Source organism: Eulemur rufifrons, chromosome 7 (genome assembly GCF_041146395.1).
Source record: "Eulemur rufifrons isolate Redbay chromosome 7, OSU_ERuf_1, whole genome shotgun sequence".
NCBI lineage: Eukaryota > Metazoa > Chordata > Mammalia > Primates > Lemuridae > Eulemur > Eulemur rufifrons.
Genome location: NC_090989.1, coordinates 78932443 through 78952399, shown reverse-complemented (window position 1 = coordinate 78952399; position 19957 = coordinate 78932443). Strand labels below are relative to the sequence as shown.

At 51.8% G+C, this 19957-nt stretch overlaps 1 protein-coding gene and 2 non-coding genes across 9 annotated transcripts; all 3 read left to right on the top strand.

The window, feature by feature from the left end:
• The first annotated feature begins 804 nt into the window (after positions 1-804).
• Positions 805-19715, top strand: EIF4G1 (eukaryotic translation initiation factor 4 gamma 1). 7 transcript variants are annotated; one of them, XM_069475254.1, is made up of 34 exons: positions 805-898; positions 1719-1775; positions 2000-2096; positions 2398-2484; positions 2987-3007; positions 3576-3752; positions 3960-4059; positions 5139-5251; positions 6084-6176; positions 6385-6451; positions 6744-7562; positions 7834-7922; positions 8012-8198; positions 8286-8419; positions 8540-8698; positions 8863-9048; positions 9232-9429; positions 9651-9797; positions 10008-10244; positions 10389-10493; positions 10596-10755; positions 10977-11077; positions 11686-11788; positions 12041-12143; positions 12366-12598; positions 12747-12865; positions 12983-13155; positions 13476-13601; positions 13755-13836; positions 15316-15414; positions 15520-15654; positions 15788-15869; positions 16012-16152; positions 19088-19715. In XM_069475254.1, the coding sequence occupies exons 3-34, from the start codon at positions 2037-2039 to the stop codon at positions 19267-19269; spliced, it is 4818 nt and encodes a 1605-aa protein (XP_069331355.1). In that variant the 5' UTR covers positions 805-898; positions 1719-1775; positions 2000-2036; the 3' UTR covers positions 19270-19715. The 7 variants fall into 7 exon arrangements, with proteins under 7 accessions (XP_069331355.1, XP_069331356.1, XP_069331358.1 ...); XM_069475255.1 differs by lacking the exon at positions 1719-1775; XM_069475257.1 differs by lacking the exon at positions 2987-3007.
• LOC138389015 (small nucleolar RNA SNORD66) lies at positions 7617-7689 on the top strand. Its single transcript, XR_011234459.1, has one exon. It is a non-coding gene; the product is annotated as a small nucleolar RNA SNORD66 (small nucleolar RNA).
• LOC138389014 (small nucleolar RNA SNORD66) lies at positions 10810-10885 on the top strand. Its single transcript, XR_011234458.1, has one exon. It is a non-coding gene; the product is annotated as a small nucleolar RNA SNORD66 (small nucleolar RNA).
• Positions 19716-19957: the final 242 nt, after the last annotated feature.

The following is a 19957-nucleotide window of genomic DNA, read 5'->3' as shown; positions in this document are numbered from 1 at the left end:
GGCTGCAGGATAAGGGTTTTGGGTTATCTTTTCCATTATTCTGAATTTTCCGTGGTTGACTTTTGCCCCTCCCTGGGAGTGTCTGATTTTTGTAAACAACAAATCTACTTACTACTTACCTAGTTAGAATGTATCAATCCTTTTATTTGTTTGAAGAGACAAGGTAGAATGCACTGACCTCATCATAGCTCGCTGAAATCTCAAACTCCTGTGCTCAAGCAGTGCCTCAGCCTCCCAAGTCCGTGGGACTGCGGGTGCACTGCCACCACGCCCTGCTAATTTTTTAATTTTTTGTAGAGAAGGGGTCTAGCTATGTTGCCTGGTTAATCTGAAACTCCTGGGCTCAAGCGATCCTCCCATCTCACCCTCCCAAAGTGCTTGGATTACAGGCGTGAGCCACCGCTCCCGGCCACTTTCTTTTGTTACAGGCCTTTCAATGACCTAATCTACATTATTTTCAAAGCCTGCATAATTCGTATTGTACCACGATTTACTTAGGCAGGTCTCAGTCTTTAATTTCAGTGTCCTCAGCTCCAGCCCAACACTTCACCTAGCACTTAGTATGCACTCAATAAATGCTTGCTCAAAGTATGAATGAACTAAAGAGCACCGAACAGAGACGCAGAGGGGGGTAGGTCTGAGAGTTCCAAAGTTCGGGAGGGGACACGGGGGCGGGCAGTGGCTGTCACGTGACGGGGCGGGGCAAGTCCCATGCGCTCCGTGGCGCAGGGTGCCCGGCGCAACTCCGCCCTCTGCCCCGGTCACGTGGGGGCGCCGGCTGCGCCTGCGGAGAAGCGGTGGCCGCCGAGCGGGATCTGTGCGGGGAGCCGGAAATGGTTGTGGACTACGTCTGTGCGGCTGCGTGGGGCTCGGCCGCGCGGACTGAAGGAGACTGAAGGTAAAGCCGCCATGTCCGGGCCCGACCCGGCCCCCCCACCCCCTCCCCCCGCATCCGCCGCCATCCGGGCCGGGACCGGCCACCCTGCACCGCCGCCCTGGCGCCCTGGCCCCGCGGCCCGAGGCCGGGCCCCGGCCCGCCAGGGCCCGATCCCCGGCCCACGTGTGTCAGGCCTGGCCCGGCCTGGCTGCTGGGTGGGGGTGGGGAGCGCTGGGCCGGACTATGCGGGCCTCGCGGGCTGGGAGGGCGCCGGGTTCGCCGGCCGCGAAATGCCACCTCGGCCCGACTCGAGGAGGCCCGGCGGCCCATGGGCGCAGGCACCGCAGCTCCCAGCTCGCCGCCCCCTCCCCCCTTCGCGGCCAGGCCGCCGGGAAGTGACACGTTGTTCTTTGGCACTGGCCGGCGCTGCGCAGGGAGGGCGCAGGGGAGGGAGGCGGCGGTGGCGGCGGGCAGGGAGGAGCCCCCGGCCCCTCCCGTCCTCCGGGCCGACCCTCACTTGCCTGAAACCGGCTTCTCGACGGCCGCCGCCCGCCTGGCCTTTTAGGGCTTGACTCCCGCCCTTCCTGGCCTATACTTCTGGGCGGTGGCAGGCCTCGCCTCTGGCCCCGCGCGGAAGCCCCGGCGGCAGGCGTACCTTGCGTGCCCCTGGGCCAGGCCTCGAACCCGGTGTCCCCGGGTGGGGGGGTGGGGACACCACGGCCGAAGCAGCTAGCTCCGTTTGTGATCCGGGAGCCTGGTGCCAGCGAGACCTGGAATTTCCGGTCTGGTTGGTCTTGGGCCCCGCGGAGCCAGGTTGATACCCCTCACCTCCCAACCCCAGGCCCTCGGATGCCCAGAACCTGTAGGCCGCACCGTGGACTTATTCTTAACCGAGGGGGTGAGTGAGGGGACTGTTTCAGCAGGCCAGGGGGGTGGTTGGAGGTGATGCGGGTTTGACAACGTGGTGGTGGGAATATAGGCGTGATCTTTTCTGCTCTTTCACTCCCTTGTCACCTCCAGGGCTCCTTATTGGACCCAGCCCTTGCATCAACCCTTCCCTCACTCCATTTGCCTTAAGCTTGGGTCCCTTCCTCTTCTCGAGCTCCACTCTTTTCCTAACAGGTGTTGGGGGGACCCTGATGTTGGGGCACCAAATGAAATGAACAAAGCTCCACAGTCCACAGGCCCCCCACCCGCCCCATCCCCCGGACTCCCACAGGTAATTAGGGAGGAATTAGCAGGAACTGGGGTGGGGGTGGGGGTGGCGGAGACCAAGCAGCCGGTCAGGAACAGGTTCTGACCTCTGGATTTTCCCACCCCCATCTGTGTCAGGGCAAAGTGCAGCTGCCTGCTGCCAAATTGAGACAGGGCCCCTGGGCTCTCCCCCTGGGCTGTCACGGGGAGGGGGTATGTGGACTGCTGAGGCTCTTGCCATAGATCTGCTCCCCTTATTTCACCAGCTTGGGTTTCTGCCCCACCTGAGCTTCCCCTCTTGCTGAACTCTGGTCTCCCCCCTTCAGCCAGCGTTTCCCCCGGGGCAGACAGCACCGGTGGTGTTCAGTACGCCACAAGCGACACAAATGAACACGCCTTCTCAGCCCCGCCAGGTGAGGGGCTGTGGGGAGGGGAATAGGGGACCCGGGTGGGAGCTGTGGAGAGCTTCAGCCAATTTAAGCCTGGGATGGAAAGTATGGAGGCTGTGTACCTGGCCCCTATTTCCTGACAGTTGCTTTGTATTCTTTCATGAGGCTCTGCAATTTGTGCTGTTGATTACTTATGGCGGCTGGCCCCCTGGGTAGTATGTAGTTGATGAAGGTGGCATTACTGGGGTCCTGGTGCCTCTGAGGATTGGGGGCAGTACTTTGGGCCCTGCTGCTAACTCTTGCTTTCCTATTTCCTCCTTTTACTGGAGATTGCCATTGCTCCATTCCCCTCTCTGCTTTCTCTTTGGTCTGTGTTGAGATACACACTCCAGCTGGTTCTTGCCTTTCTCTGTTCCTCAACTTCATCCTCACTAAGTAGGAGGATTCTTGTCCTATTTCCTTCATTGTTTTTCTCCTCATCACCTTGGGGATAATTTTCTTCTTTCCTGTCCCCATGTGCTCTCAGGGAGGATTCAGGTCTCTGCAGGTAATACTCCTTTCCTAATCTGGATGGTCTCCTGGTCTCACCCTTACCCTTTACCTTAGTCAGGGGCTAGACGCAGGGATTGGGGTCTTCAGGGTGGGGACTTGTTTGCTGTCCAGGTTCTCAGTCTGAGGCTGAGTGATGCATGTTAGGAGCTAAATCTCGAGCGTGTATCTGGGGACTGGGAGACTGTTGCATGTCCTCAGTGCCTTAGGTGGAGCAGTGCATGCTGGGGAGTATGTTGCCCGAATGGGCCTTACTTAGGCATGATGCACCTGGGTGTTAGGAAGCCTCTGCAGAGGGTTAGTCTGGTGGAGGTGACATAAGCATGCATGGCAGTGAGAGAGGAAATATACATGGAATGCAAAGTATACATCTGAATTTGGAGGGCATGTGTTCGTACAAGAAGCCATTTAACCGTAAGTTTGTCAAGTGGGACTAGGAAAGATTGGTCTCCATGCTCTGAAGCCCACAATACTTCTGCCCAGACTGTAGAGATGTTGTGGAGTGGCTTTTTTGCTGTCCACTTCCTCCCCTTCCCAATGCCAACTGTTTTCCTCCCTCCTGACAGCACTTCTACCCTAGCCGGGCTCAGCCCCCAAGCAGTGCAGCCTCCCGAGTGCAGAGTGCAGCCCCTGCCCGCCCTGGCCCAGCTGCCCATGTCTACCCTGCTGGATCCCAAGTAATGATGATCCCTTCCCAGATCTCCTATTCAGCCTCCCAGGGGGCCTACTACATCCCTGGACAGGTGAGGCTAGAGGCTTGGGGGCTGGAAGCCACAGGACCTTGTACCCCAACTCTCACCCTGATCCTCCAGTTCCACCCCTTTTCCAGAGGTGGTACTTCCTTCTGGTCATTGCCCAGAGTTGGCTTGTCCTGTCTTGCCCTACATTCTCTTTGGAGTCCATTATGGTGCTCATAGCTCCCTCAACTCCTTCTCTCCCCCCAACCCCAGGGGCGTTCCACATATGTTGTCCCGACACAGCAGTACCCTGTGCAGCCAGGAGCCCCAGGCTTCTATCCGGGTGCAAGCCCTACAGAATTTGGGACCTACGGTAAGCAGGGGAGGGAGAGTCAGGGGTGAGATGGAATCCCAAGGAGCATCTAAAGTGGTCTACTGATTTCTAAGCATATGACCCTTCCCAGGCTTGGCTTTTGGTCTAAAAATAATAGGGTTAATAGGTAGTAGGAATCAGTGCTTAATATTTAACTGGCGTTGGTGGGAGAAGATTTGATCCTATAGCCAAGAGAGTTAGAAGCCTCCCCATGTTAAGGAATGTGGGATCAGGCACCAGCTTGAGGGACTGTCATTAGGCTTTCCCTGTCACACTTCTTCCATGGTTGTGAGGAGCCTATGTAGCATAGATTTGGGAGGTTTTTGTAGCTCCTCTTCATTTATATTTTAGGAAAGGATTAGTCTGTTCTTTATGGCAGTGGTTTCCAAGTTTTTTGATCACCTTTCAAAAAATTTTGAGTATGTGCTTTTAATACATGTATGGTTTTGTTTGTATATATGTGTGCATAATTTTAAAAAATAACACACTTCTGGTGTTTGTTGAAAACAAGTGGAAATTATGGATGAGTTTAAAGAATGCACCCCACTTTAGAGACCATTGCTTTAAGGAATGAATTTCTTCATCTGGAGACCAGTTTATAATGTTACTTTTTGTTTCCTTGTCCCTTTGCAAGGGGCTGGATACTGTAACTGGACTCAAGTTGGGTGGAACAGGGTTAGCAAATCTCTCTCTCATTCCCAGCCAAAGACCTGATTCTGTTTCAGGTTCAGAGTATGTGTGTATGTGTTGCCGGGGTGGAGTACATACAAAAGATTACATTGTGGGGTAAAAGACTTAAATCCTCCTGGTAGCTGGTGTGTGGTGGGAAAGGAGTGCCTGCCTACGAGATGTGTGTGTGAGGTGTGTGTCAGTGTTAGGAATTCTTGTAAACGCGGTTCAGACTGGTTCCCCAGCTTTGACAGACACTTAATTCCCTGGGGGAGGAGGGCAGGGCAGGGCAAGGGGCCGGCTGTGGGTGATGGGAGGTTCTGGGGTTGGGAGGTGTTTAAGCTGGCATCAGTATATGGTTGGGCCCTGACGCTGCCACCATTCTTCTTCTCTGTTCCCCCTCCCCAAAGCTGGCGCTTATTATCCAGCCCAAGGGGTGCAGCAGTTTCCCACTGGTGTGGCCCCTGCCCCAGTTTTGATGAACCAGCCACCCCAGATTGCTCCCAAGAGGGAGCGTAAGACGGTAAGTAGCAGCATAGCAGCAAGGGGCTCTGGGACATCTGGGAAGGGGAGAACCAAGGTCAGGTGCCTCCAGGACATTGTGTCTGAGGGAGCTGGAATTTAAGGAAGGAGGTCTTCAGCTGAGAATGGGCAGAGAATGGGCATCTGTGGAGTGTTCAGGTTTTATGTAAAGCACTAAGATCTCAGTGTAGAAACAGCTCATGGGAGGACAGAAGTGGCTAGTGGGGGAGTTCCTGAGAGACCTGGGCTCTGGGGGTTCGGAAGAACTGTGCTTGGTTTTGGGTTTCTGGTGGCTTGCCTTGGAAATGGTTTGTTTTCTGTGGCCCCGCCCCCACTCCCCCCAGTCCTGGAAGCTTTCAAGGCCTCCGCCTCTGCTCAGTCCTCAAGCCCTGGGCGTGGTGCCCAGAATAGGGTGCCAGAGCTGGGGAAGCCGCTGAGTCACTCTGGCTCCACCCACTGGATCTGGGCCCTGCCCCCAGAGATCAGGCAGACTAGCCACAAGTGAGCCGAATGGGTGCTGGATGGGGGTCCTGGGCCCCAGGGTGTGCATCCACTGACTTGGGGACTGCTGGTGGGACAGGGATAAGGGAGGGAGGGGCATTGTGATGTACAGGGCTGCTCTGTGAGGTCAAGGGTCTCTTAGGGGTGGGGGCTAGGACAGAAACTACAAGAGCAGCCGGATGGGTTGACAGTAGAACTCATGGGGTTTCTGGCACCCACCCACCTGCTTCCCAGTAGGGGGTGGGGGGTTGGCCTGGAGTCTTAAGAGTGGGGCAGGGCGGAGAGGTGGGCTCCTCCTGCTTTCCACTCATCCTATAGCTTTCTTTCCCCAGATCCGAATTCGAGATCCAAACCAAGGAGGAAAGGATATCACCGAGGAGATCATGTCTGGGGCCCGCACTGCCTCCACTCCCACCCCTCCCCAGGTACTGTCTGCTCTTTGAGTGATCCCCTGGCTGGGATGGCTGTTCTGCCCTGGACTCCCAAGTCCCTTGATCTTTTCTTTCTTTCAACTAAGGGATTTATTTCCCTGCTTTCCTGGATTTCTAGGCAGAGCTAACTTAAAAATGGCTCTAGTAAAGAAGGGTTGTGGGACTCTTCAGTGCAAACTTGGTAACCCTTTGTGTCCTGCAGACGGGAGGCGGTATGGAGCCTCAAGCTAATGGGGAGACGCCCCAAGTTGCTGTCATTGTCCGGCCAGGTAAGTAAGCAGATGGGACAGAGCTTTCATAGGGAAAAACGAGTGTGGCAGCTTAAATGCCAAGAAGGTGGGGTGACTTGAACTAGGTGTCAGAGGAAAATAACTTAGGTTTCAGGTAGTGGAAATTTGAGGGTGGATTGGGTTTTGGATGGGAAGGGAAAAATAGCTTAGATGAGAGAAGGTTAGAGAGGGTGAGGTGTTAAGTTGGGAATACCTTGCTGGGAGGAGGGGGAGGAACAGCAGCAGTGGAGGACTTGCCTTGAGTTACTCATTCTTCCTTCCTGTGCTGCAGATGACCGGTCACAGGGAGCAATCACTGGGGTCCGGCCAGGACTGCCTGGCCCAGAGCACAGCCCTTCAGAATCCCAGCCTTCATCACCTTCTCCAACCCCATCACCACCCCCAATCTTGGAGCCGGGGTCTGAGGCTAATCTCACAGTCCTGTCTATTCCTGGGGACACCATGACAACGGGGATGATACAAATGTCTGTAGAAGAATCAACTGCCATCCCCCATGAAACTGGGGAGCCATATTGCCTCTCTCCAGAACCCACTCCTCTCGCTGAACCCATACTGGAAGTAGAAGTGACACTTAGCAAACCAATTCCAGAATCCGAGTTCTCTTCCAGTCCTCTCCAGGCTCCCACCCCCCTGCCATCTCACACAGTGGAAATTCATGAGCCTAATGGCGTCGTCCCATCTGAGGATCTGGAACCAGAGGAGGAGTCAAGCCCAGAACTTGCCCCTCACCCTCCCCCGCCTTGCCCTTCCGAATCTCCTGTGCCCATTGCTCCCACTGCCCAACCTGAGGAACTGCTCAACGGAGCCCCCTCGCCACCAGCTGTGGACTTAAGCCCAGTCAGTGAGCCAGAGGAGCAGCCCAAGGAGGTTACAGTGTCGTCGGCCCCTGCTACCATCCTCACTGCCACTCCAGCTGTGGCTCCTTCAGCTACTTCCCCTGCTCAGGAAGAGGAAATGGAGGAAGAAGAAGAAGAAGGAGAAGCAGGAGAAGTCGAGAGTGAGAAGGGAGGAGAGGAACTCCTCCCCACAGAGAGCGCCCCTGTCCCAGCCCATTCATCCCAGAATTTGGAGGCAGCAGCAACCACTCAAGGTAAGGTGGGGCTGGATAGTGGAGGTGGCGCCGGCTGGGGGTGTGGTTCCTTGTCTTTATTGATGACCTCCCATCTGTGTCTTCATGTCTGGGTCAGAGAAGGCCTGTGATGGAACCTAGATTAAGGTTTTAAGCCTAGAGAGGGTGTGATGGGAAGAGGAAATATTGTACTGTGGCAGCTTTTTATTTCTGAGGAGTTGGGGGTGCTCCCTAAGTTGTTCCCACCCCTGCTTTTCTTTCTTTCTTTCTTTCTTTTTTTTTTTTTAATTAGTGGCAGTATCTGTGCCAAAGAGAAGACGGAAAATTAAGGAGCTAAATAAGAAGGAGGCTGTGGGAGACCTTCTAGATGCCTTCAAGGAGGTAAGAGAGCAGAAAAGTGGGGGAGGGCAGAGTTTGGGTGTGGAACAGTGGTCATTCTGCAACCAAAACGGAGTGTTCTGTTGTTTCAGGTGAACCTGACAGTACCAGAGGTGGAGAATCAGCCTCCTGCAGTCAACAATCCACGCCCAGAGTCTGAGGGCAGCAGTGTGCCCCCACGACCTGAGGAGGCAGATGAGACCTGGGACTCAAAAGAAGACAAAATTCACAATGCTGAGAACATTCAGCCTGGGGAACAGAAGTACGAATATAAGTCAGGTATGCTGAAGGAAGGGTTGGGAATGACTGAGTAGTCTTGTCAAGGTCCCAGGAAACAGTATGATGGGTTCACGCTCTTTCTTGCAGATCAGTGGAAGCCTCTAAACCTTGAGGAGAAAAAGCGTTATGACCGTGAGTTCCTACTTGGCTTTCAGTTCATCTTTGCCAGTATGCAGAAGCCAGAGGGATTGCCCCATATCAGTGATGTTGTGCTGGACAAGGTTGGTGACTTGATGGGGAGGAGAAGTTTGGGCTGGATGGATTAGGGAAGATCCTGAGGTCCTGAAGCAGTAGTCAGAGGTCCTAGCCTGCTTCTGAGAACTTCCCTGTCCTCTTTGCAGGCCAATAAAACACCACTGCGACCACTGGATCCCACCAGACTACAAGGCATAAATTGTGGTCCCGATTTCACTCCGTCCTTTGCCAACCTTGGCCGACCAGCACTTAGCAACCGTGGGCCCCCAAGGGGTGGGCCAGGTGGGGAGCTGCCCCGAGGGCCGGTGAGTGGGGCTGGTTAAGGGGGCAGGTGGGCAAGGGGCAGGGGTGGGTGGCTCCCTTGTATCTCATTGCCAGATTAGTTTGCTCTGGAGATGTGTGGTAGTGGTGGCACATGTTGTGCTGACTAGTTCTGTGTCTTCTCTTGTCCTTGTCCCTTGCTTAGCAGGCTGGCCCGGGACCCCGCCGTTCTCAGCAGGGCCCCAGAAAGGAACCACGCAAGATCATTGCCACAGTGTTGATGACCGAGGATATAAAACTGAACAAAGCAGAAAAGGCCTGGAAACCCAGCAGCAAGCGGACGGCGGCTGATAAGGACCGAGGGGAAGAGGATGCTGATGGCAGCAAAACCCAGGTACTGGCAAGTCCTGTTTTTGGTCTCCATTTCTCTTTAAGATCTGCCATCTGAGCCAACTTTGCCCTTTGTGTCTGTCCATCTTTATGACTAACGTCTGCATAGGTCCCCACCACCCTCTCTGGCCTCTCCTCTTCTAAGAACCTCACTGGATCCTCTGTCTTCTGTCTCCTGTCTCCCCAGGACCTGTTCCGCAGGGTGCGCTCCATCCTGAATAAGCTGACACCCCAGATGTTCCAGCAGCTGATGAAGCAAGTGACACAGCTGGCCATCGACACCGAGGAACGCCTCAAAGGGGTCATTGACCTCATCTTTGAGAAGGCCATTTCAGAGCCCAACTTCTCTGTAGCCTATGCCAACATGTGCCGCTGCCTCATGGCGGTTAGTTTCCACTGTTTTCTAAATCTCGAGGTCTAGTTTCCTCCTTCTGTTCCCAAGACTCCTTGAGCCCAGCTTCTTGGTTCTCCTCCAACCTATGCTGTTGATGGCAGCCAGAAGGAGGCAGAGCTGGGGCCAGAGGTCTTCCTGGGTCAGGTGGTTAAAGACTGCTGGAGGGCCTTCCCTGTACTAGCCTGAAATATGACATTGTCTTTGACCAACAGCTGAAAGTGCCCACTACAGAAAAGCCAACAGTGACCGTGAACTTCCGAAAACTCTTGTTGAATCGCTGTCAGAAGGAATTTGAGAAAGACAAAGATGATGATGAGGTTTTTGAGAAGAAGCAAAAAGAGATGGATGAAGCTGCTACGGTGAGAGAAAACCCACCAATTCTGCACCCCACACAGCTGTTACTTAGTTGTAGAATTCAGGGTGGGAATAGTGGTAAGGGGGTGAGGGATTCTCTGCCTCAGGGCCTAAGTGCTTACTGCTAGGTTTGGCTATCCAGATGGTACAGAAGAAGGGTTTTAGCTAAGTGGTTTGGTATCTTTTTGACCTGATCCTTGCCCCATGACTGGCAGGCAGAGGAACGGGGACGTCTGAAGGAAGAGCTGGAAGAGGCTCGGGACATAGCCCGGCGGCGCTCTTTAGGGAATATCAAGTTTATTGGGGAGCTGTTCAAGCTAAAGATGTTAACAGAGGCAATAATGCATGACTGTGTGGTGAAGCTGCTTAAGAACCATGACGAAGAGTCCCTCGAATGCCTGTGCCGTCTCCTCACCACCATTGGCAAAGACCTGGACTTTGAAAAAGCTAAGGTAGGGGGTCCTTGCATGTGGAGGGGGATGGGCTGAAGCCCATGGGGCCCACTGAACCACAGTGGAGCTGAGAGCCTGAGGAGGGCCAGGGCCTACAGTTAGAGGTGAGGTGTTGGAGGTTCTGATCTCTTTGTTCCTCTCTAGCCCCGAATGGATCAGTATTTCAACCAGATGGAAAAAATCATTAAAGAAAAGAAGACATCGTCCCGCATCCGCTTTATGCTGCAGGATGTGCTGGATCTGCGAGGGGTATGCGTCTCCTTCCCCTGCCAGACCACTGCCCCCAGTTCTCGGCACTGTCTTGTCTGGCCCTTCTTGACAATTAACGTGACTGGTCCCGTGTCCCCATAGAGCAATTGGGTTCCGCGCCGAGGGGATCAGGGTCCCAAGACCATTGACCAGATCCACAAGGAGGCAGAGATGGAGGAGCATCGGGAGCACATCAAAGTGCAGCAGCTCATGGCCAAGGGCAGCGACAAGCGTCGGGGTGGCCCTCCAGGCCCACCTATCAGTGAGTTTGAGGCTAGGCTTGAGGAGGGGGCAGTGAAGGGACTGAGGTTGTGCTTTCCTCTGATGACTTCATGTTAGTGCCATGTGTCTGGGCCACTGAGACCCCATGATGGAACTGAGGATCTGAGGAAGGGAGGTTGGGGGTGGCCCAAGGGGAAGGAGCTATTATGAAATCCTAATACTCATTTTATGGTATTGTCCCCCACCCTGTTTTTGTCCCAGGCCGTGGCCTTCCGCTTGTGGATGATGGTGGCTGGAACACAGTCCCCATCAGCAAAGGCAGTCGCCCCATTGACACCTCACGACTCACCAAGATCACCAAGGTAGGGGTGTATGCATACAGGTAATGCTGGTGAGGTGGAGGGTAGAGGGATCAAGCGGCATTAAGCTCGGGTTTGGATCCTAGTCCTCTCGCTTTTCTAAGTTTGCGAAGGTGACGGCTGAATTGTTCGTCTTAGACGAACTGGTTAGGTTGCTAGACAGGACTGCCAGCTCTCTAGGGAGTATATTCTTATCAGTCTGGGTTGGTGACTGGCAAACTGATACGTAGACCAAATCCAGCCTGTTGCCTGCTTCTGTACATCCTGTGAGGTAGGAATGGTTTTTAAGTTTTTAAATGGTTGAGAAAAATAAAAAAGTATATGGTAACTTGTGATGTGGAAGTCAAATAAAATTTAAATTTCAGTGTTCATAAATAAAGTTTTATTGGAGCACAGTCACAGTTATTCCTTTAAGTATCATCTATGGTGCTTTCATACTACGGTGTTAGAATTGAGTAGTTACAGTAGAGACTGTCTGGCTCTGTACAGAAAAAGTTTGTCTGATCTCTGGTCTGGGACCTTCGGTACCTTTGTGGCTATGTATGGCGGTGCTGGCTGAGGGATTCGGCCAGGTCAGACCCATGACTCGACTCCTTTTCCTCCTTCTTCAGCCTGGCTCCATTGATTCTAACAACCAGCTCTTTGCACCTGGAGGACGACTGAGCTGGGGCAAGGGCAGCAGCGGAGGCTCAGGAGCCAAGCCCTCAGATGCAGGTACGGAGATTGCTGTCACTTTAAGGAGCTAGTGGTTATTAATCTGAGCTCCCTTGAGGGCAGAGCCTTGCCTAGAAGGGAGGCTTCCAGTACAAGGTGGTTAAGTAATACAGGTAATGTTGGAGGCGTATATGTGGTTTCAGAGATTAAACTGCTTGTTGGAACTGGGACCAAGTGTCCTAAACTGGCGGATAGAGGAGAGGATGCAAGAAAGTAGAAGGAGATTGTAATTCACGTTTTCTGCCTTCCCAGCATCAGAAGCTGCTCGTCCAGCTACTAGTATCTTAAATCGCTTCTCAGCCCTTCAACAAGCAGTACCCACGGAAAACACAGATAACAGGCGTGTGGTACAGAGGTGAGGTTTCCTATGTGTCAGTGTTCTTCACACTGAGTATGTGATTGCCTTGTGCTTGATGCCATAGGATGGGAATTTCTCATACCTGTCATTCTCCAAGCCCTTGGGTTAGATTGGGACATAATTCATTATGCCAAGATCAAGGCCTGGCAGTTGCTTAGCACGTTCGAGAGAGTGCCTGGGCAGTACAGGTGAGAGACAACATGCCTATCTTTCTTCCAGGAGTAGCTTGAGCCGGGAACGAGGTGAGAAAGCTGGGGACCGGGGAGACCGCCTAGAGCGGAGTGAACGGGGAGGTGACCGTGGGGACCGGCTTGATCGTGCACGGACACCCGCCACGAAGCGGAGCTTCAGCAAGGAAGTGGAGGAGCGGAGTAGAGAGCGGCCCTCCCAGCCTGAGGGACTGCGCAAAGCAGCTAGCCTCACAGAGGATCGGGACCGTGGGCGGGATGCTGGTGAGGGGCTGGCAGAAGGTTGGAGGGGGGAGGGAAGGGTGTTGGCTGGCTTGAGCCTAGCTGCTCCCCAGCTCTCTTGAGAGCTCCAGACCCTGTTTGTTGTGAAGGCTAGAACTGAATAGTCTCTCTGATCTGTGTTCTCCCACAGTGAAGCGAGAAGCTACCCTTCCCCCGGTAAGCCCCCCGAAGGCCGCACTCTCTGAAGAGGAGATGGAGAAGAAATCCAAGGCCATCATTGAGGAATACCTCCATCTCAATGACATGAAGGTAGGCAGTGGGAAGGGTCTGGCTGATTGAGGAGGGGGCTGGGAGGAGGGAGCCATGCTAACAGGCACGGGGGGCCATACAGTGACCACTTTCCTTGCTGTGCCCTGTGCCTCATAGGAGGCAGTACAGTGTGTGCAAGAGCTGGCCTCACCCTCCCTGCTCTTCATCTTTGTACGGCATGGTGTTGAGTCTACACTGGAGCGCAGCGCCATTGCTCGTGAGCGCATGGGGCAGCTGCTACACCAGCTGCTCTGTGCGGGACACCTCTCCGCTGCTCAGTACTACCAAGGGTATGACCAGCTTCTGAAGGCCTCCCACTTTTATAGACCGTTCCTTCGTGGGGCCCTTGAACCTTTCATGAGAATGTAGACTTCTCAGCCATTCTGGTCAGCACTCTTTTCGGGGGGTTGGTGAAGGGGGTGAACAATCTTAAGGACAAGAAGGTGGCCTTAGCTTGAGATAATTGCCCCATGTGTAGAAAAATCATTTCGGGAGCAGGGTGGGGCTTCACAGTTGATCCTTTAGCTATGACATGCCTTATTACCCCAGAAGGAGGGGGCGGCCTGGCCTGTCTTCCCTAGGATGTCTTGACTTTGAATTCCCTTTGCAGGCTGTATGAAATCCTAGAATTGGCTGAAGACATGGAAATTGACATCCCCCACGTGTGGCTCTACCTAGCGGAACTGGTAACACCCATTCTGCAGGAAGGTGGGGTGCCCATGGGGGAGCTATTCCGGTAAGTCTCCCTTGGTGAAATTCAGGGAAGTAAAGACAGGAGGAAGTGGGGAGTGTAGGGAGATATGGCAGGTTTGATGCTTGGGTTTGGAGAGGGATGGAGTAGGGTTGAGAGAGCTGTGGAGGCTGTCAACACTGTGTTTTTCTTTTGTAGGGAGATTACAAAGCCTCTAAGACCCCTGGGCAAAGCTGCTTCCCTATTGCTGGAGATCCTGGGCCTCCTGTGCAAAAGCATGGTGAGTGAGGGCCTTTCTGAGGGTGATGTGTTCAGCGCTCCTCTTACTATGCGGTTTTGGCTCCTTGGAGTGGCCCTGAAGCTTCACGTCATGGTCCATTGGTGGGATGGAGTAATGGTGATGACAGTGCTATGTTGGTACCTGGGAGAGGAAACATTGAGGTGGGCAGTCTCCCGCAGGCCAGTTCCCGTCATGAGTTCTGGCCAAGGCTGGAGGAGGATGGCAAGCTAAGACCCTAGACCCATGATTGATTGATTGATTGATTCGTTCATTCATTCAACTAGTGTCTCTTTGAATACTTATCACATACTAAGCACTGGGGATACAGCAATGAATAAAACAGTTAGGAAACAAGTTGATAGAGAAAAAGTAAGAAATGACAGCTTAATAAAAACAGTGTGAAGCAAAGTGTGAAATAAACTAGTTGAAATGTAGTGGAGTGTCTTAAGTACTGTGAGGTTGCAAAGGAGTATTTGGTGGTATTCATGACAGAAGGCTTCTAACAAATACAAAGGCAAAAGATGCAGAAAGTCAGGTTGGGTGTTGTACTTAGAAGTTGGGATGTGCATTTTCAAAAGAGTTCATCTATCTGGGAGCTGGAAGAATAAGACTTTGGATTGAAAGGAATTATTTTTTCAGCGTTATATAATCTTTTTAGATACACGTGTACAAGGACAAGTTCTTTAAAACAAACATATTGAACTATTTGTGTATTTCATTGATTAGATTATAAGACATTTACGTGCTGCTGAGAAAGAAAAGACTTATAGTTCTATTTTTAAAATGCAATATATCAACTGTGAGACAACTTTAATGGTGAAAATGAAAAAAATGGGCAACTTTTAAAATCTATGAACTACGATAATCTTGTTAACGGCTGGTGCCATCCTGAATACCAATTATGAAAGAGTAGTACCTTTAGAGTCTCTTGGCTTTTTGCAGAAAATCGGTTCAAATTGCTGTTTTTGTGGGGATTTCTAATTTATGTTGGAGATGAAGTATATGTGCTTCTAAGATTTTCTGGATTAAGGAAATAAGTAAGCATATTTGTTGTAGTCCCTTCCTGTAAGTAAGCATTTGTTACTTGGAATAATGGAAAACCAAGCTGCTGTAGGTAAAGAAATGTAGGTGAGATTAGAAGGCTAGGATGAAGTATTTGGATTTGTTTTTTTGCCTTTGAGAATCCTGCAAAAGCTAATTGACATTCTTTCCGAGAGGCTCTTAGGTCATTTTCCCTGCCCTAGTGTCATAGCACTGTGGTGGATGAGTTCTTATTTATTTGAGTGGTTATTTGACTGACATTGGTGCCCTGCACTAGACTGTAGACATGGAAGGATTGTTCCTGTTGGTACCTCTATGGCATCTTTAGCTCCTAGAGGTACCTAGTAGGCTTTCAGTAAATATTGTTGGGTGACTGTTGTGGAGCTGATAAGTCCTTAGAAAGAGGAAGGATTGCTAAGTTGGTCTTGTGCTTTCCAGGGTCCCAAAAAGGTGGGGACACTGTGGCGAGAAGCTGGGCTCAGCTGGAAGGAATTTCTACTGGAAGGCCAGGACATTGGTGCATTCGTCGCTAAACAGGTTTGGAGTTAGATTAATTCTAGCATTTGGGGCTGTCCAGTCTTTGTCCTCATCTCTCACATGGTGCACCTAGCCTCTCTTGACTGTGGGCCTTTTTGGTTGCAGAAGGTGGAGTATACTCTGGGAGAGGAGTCAGAATCCCTTGGCCAGAGGGCACTCCCCTCCGAGGAGCTGACCAAGCAGTTGGAGAAGCTGCTGAAGGAGGGCAGCAGTAACCAGCAGGTGTTTGACTGGATAGAGGTATGTTTCTCCTGGATATTGGGGGAGGGAGGGTAAAGGAGAGGTATTTCTTGGGGCAGGGTTGGGGGTGAGAAGAATGAAGACTTAAGGGCACAATTCAGAACTCTTGGGCCATTTGTTTTCTCCTGCACAGGCCAACCTGAGTGAGCAGCAGATAGCATCCAACACATTAGTTCGAGCCCTCATGACAGCTGTCTGCTATTCTGCAATCATCTGTAAGAGGAGTTAGGGAGATGGCAGGGCAAGGGTGGACCCGAAAGACAAACGGATGGAGGGGGGGTTTCAGTTTGCCTCCTGCTTCCAAACCAGACTAAGGGTACATTATGCCACTTATCATCCCTGTCTTGTTCCTTACAGTTGAGACTCCCCTCCGAGTGGATGTTGCAGTGCTGAAAGCGCGAGCGAAACTGCTAGAGAAGTACCTGTGTGACGAGCAGAAGGAGTTGCAAGCGCTCTATGCCCTTCAGGCCCTTGTAGTGACCTTAGAACAGCCCGCCAGTAAGAGCCACACAGGGACGGGGGTGGGGGGTAGGGTGGAGGGACTGCCAGACAGCAGGGTGCAGTGGTGGAAGGGTCTCAATCCAAGAAAGGTGGGTAGTCATTGGAGTACACAGTGCCCATATGGTTTGATTCCTTCCCCCTCCGTTTGTGTCTTTGTCTACAAGTGGAAGGAGTGAAACTTGGCTTTGACAATTAATTGACTACGTGCTTTGTGCCTACCTATCTGTTTGATGACACCGGTACAGGGATGGTAAATGGCAGCATCTACCTCCTCGGCCTGGTACAGGGCTAAAATGCTCATCTTGCCTTGTTCAGTCCTCACAGCTATTGTTCAGGGTAGATGGTATCCCCATTTTCCATATTGGGAGACCAAGGCCTAGTTTACCATATCTGAAGTTATGCTTCAACACATAGGTATGTGTCAGGGCACTGGGATGTTCACAGTAAGTCAAGCATAGTTCCTGTGCTAACAGAGAGTCAGAAACATGTAAGTATGAGAAGATGGGTAATCTCTGCAGGGAGTATACCTCATCTGAGGGATGATGGATGGGAATTAGCTAAATGACAAATGGTGGGGGGACTTTAAACAAAGGCATTGTGTGTGTGCTTTCTGTGGTAGGAAGAACTTGACACAAGGGAAAAGAACTATTGAGGAAGGCCAGTGTGGGAGAGCACAGCAGCTGGTCACAAGTGAGGCAAGATGGGGCTGGAGAGACGAACCTTGGCCAGTCATGCAGGATGGTGTGACCTATGGCAAAAGTTTTAGGCTTTAGCCTCAGGGCAGGAAAGGGCCTTGATCGAATTTTAAGCAAGGAATAAAATAATTAGGTCTTAGTGTTTAGATCATCCTGGCCATAGTGGGAAGAATGGTTTGGAATGTGAGAGTGAATGTGGCAGGATCAGCACTAGTGCGTCAGCCTTGCTGGTGACAATGGAAATGGGGGAAGAGTCGGCAGATTCAAGGGCTACTTAGGAAATGGAGTTGACAGCTTTTAGTTAACAAGGAGGGGGACATGCAAAATTAGAAGTCCTGGATGACTGCCAGGATGGTTTTAAACCAGGATGGGTTTAGAGGTGATAGTGTGGTGGTGGTCGCTGGGGTAGGGAACAGTGGATCAAGCTTAGTTTGTGGTCCCTGGGTTAGGGAATCAATCATGTAGACAGCTGGGTAGCTATCCATTTGTAGAGGAAGAGGTCAGGGCAAGAGGCAACTTAGTGAGTTGCTGGCAGAGGGTAACACACGCGGGTCTCAAAAGGATATGGGCTTGCTAGAGGAAGAGTGATGAGGACCTGGGATAGAACCCCGAGGAGGTGGAGGGGATGCACAGTTAGGGACAAAGGAAGACAGGCCCTATAAAAAAAGGACAAATTGTAGGAGAGGGAAGTGGTAAATAATGCTAGATGCTGCTGAGCGTCCCACAGGAGCAGACCTGAAAATTAAATAATAAATATATTACAGCCGGGCGCGGTGGCTCACGCCTGTAATCCTAGCACTCTGGGAGGCCGAGGCGGGTGGATCGCTCAAGGTCAAGAGTTCGAGACCAGCCTGAGCGAGACCCCGTCTCTACTAAAAATAGAAAGACATTATATGGACAACTAAAAATCTATATAGAAAAAATTAGCCGGGCATAGTGGCGCATGCCTGTAGTCCCAGCTACTCGGGAGGCTGAGGCAGTAGGATCGCTTAAGCCGAGGAGTCTGAGGTTGCTGTGAGCTAAGCTGACGCCACGGCACTCACTCTAGCCTGGGCAACAAAGTGAGACTCTGTTTCAACAAAAAAAAAAAAAAAATATTACCTCTGTAATATAAACACATGGAGGTCACCCTGGCAAAAACCATATTTGGTAGATTGGAAAGGACTGAGAAACACTTGACTGGGACAGAAAGGAAAACAGCAAGTGTAGACAAATCTTATTTAGCCTAAGAGATGGTGTCTAAAGGGGGCATTTTGTGTTTAGATGGGAGAAACTTAGACTGGAAAATAAAGGGCAGAGTGGATAATGGATTGTATAGGGTCCTTGGGTGGGTGTGCATGGTATTTGGAGCATGAGCATAAGTGAAGGATCTGCTGTGGCCATTGCTGGGGGATGGGGACAGCTGTAACCACAGGCAGTTTCTGTGCATGCCCTGAGGAACATTCTGGCTTGTAGCCTCCTCTAGGTTGCTTAGTCAGGATTTCATCCAGTTTGGACTTAAGATCCTGTGCTTCATTTAGTTCACTTACTCTGCTTCCCTTTGTTTTTAGGCGTATAAGATTTGGTTTGGGAAGTCTGGCAGTGTGGTCTGGGGGATGGGGTATATTGTGTTAGGACAAGTGCTTGGGAAGGCTACCTAGCAGCCAGCGGTGGAGGAGAAGGGGCGTCAGAATAGGGGGTGCTTGAGTTGAGTCTTGAAGGAATTTACTAGGAAAGTGACAAGAGAAAGGATGTTCCTGGCAAAGGGTAATTGCACCCACAAAAGTGTCAAGGCCAGAGAGGGTGTGTGTTCGGGAGATGTGTGGGAAGGGAAAAGAAATTTGGGTCAAGAGTTCCTCAGGATCTGTTTGGAGGCCAGTGAATGTTCCAGGCTACACCCTTGATGTTTGTGAGTAATACATCTGGGACTTTAGTAATATCCCAAATTCAAGAGTACCAATTTTGAATATAGTTTTCCCATTAAATGTATCGTGAGTGAAGAAGTCTGAAACTGCCAAGGTAAGGCTGGGTAAGTTTTAAGGTTTTTTTTGATGGCCAAGTGACTGATTTCTGTGCACCAGTTTCTTAGATCATGACATTAGCATCCGGTTGGGACCCTAGTCACTCTGGAATGGTCACAAATGTTAGGACAGTGGGGCAGGGTCTTGTTTTAACAGTGGAGCTAGGAAGGGACCCCTGGGGACAGGCTGAGGTGGCTATGGCCAGTCACCTCTAATTGCTGCCCTGCCTGCTTGCAGACCTGCTTCGGACTTTCTTTGATACCCTGTATGACGAGGACGTGGTGAAGGAAGACGCCTTCTACAGCTGGGAGAGTAGCAAAGACCCCGCTGAGCAGCAGGGCAAGGGTGTAGCCCTTAAATCTGTCACAACCTTCTTCAATTGGCTTCGACAGGAGGAGGAGGAGTCTGACCACAACTGAGGGCTGGTGGGGCCGGGCACTTGGAGCCCCATGGACATGCAGATGGCCCAGCCAGCCGCCTGGACTGCAGGGGGGCGGTGGCAGCGGCGGTGGCAGTGGGTGCCTGTAGTGCGATGTGTCTGAGCTAATAAAGTGGCTGAAGAGGCAGGATGGCTTGGGGCTGCCTGGGGCCCCCCTCCAGGATGCTGCCAGGTGTCCTTCTCCTCCCCTGGGGCACAGAGATATATTATATATAAAGTCTTGAAATTTGGTGTGTCTTGGGGGGGGGGGCATCACTGCTTGCCCCTGGAGTCCTTTTTTATTTTCTGAAAAATCACTCTTGGGACTGCCGTCCTCGCTGCTGGGGGCATATGCCCCAGCCCCTGCACCACCCCTGCTGCTGCCTGGGCAGGGGGAAGGGGGGGCACGGTGCCTGTAATTATTAAACATGAATTCAATTAAGTTCACTGCTTCTGCTTTATGGCCTGTTCCCTCTGGAGAAGGGGTTGCATAGATGGATATTCTCTTTTCCAGAGCTGGCACTGTAACACTGTTCCCTGTAACCTGGCACCCCTCCTGCCTCTGCCCCTATCCATGATTGCAGCGGTCTGGGGAGTCACTTCCCTGGAAGGTTGGGCTCTTGACGTGATGGGGTGCTCTTTTGGTTAGAGAAGGGAGGTTAGTATTAGAACATTCTTGCTGGCCTCTT

What these genes read in the sequence shown, in the direction of transcription:
- EIF4G1 (XM_069475255.1), top strand. Translation starts at nt 2,037, where the DNA reads ATGAACAAAGCTCCACAGTCCACAGGCCCCCCACCCGCCCCATCCCCC. An exon ending in CCTACTACATCCCTGGACAG is followed by an intron (nt 3,753 to 3,959) that starts GTGAGGCTAGAG and finishes CCCCAACCCCAG; the next exon opens with GGGCGTTCCACATATGTTGT. An exon ending in TGTGCCGCTGCCTCATGGCG is followed by an intron (nt 9,430 to 9,650) that starts GTTAGTTTCCAC and finishes TTTGACCAACAG; the next exon opens with CTGAAAGTGCCCACTACAGA.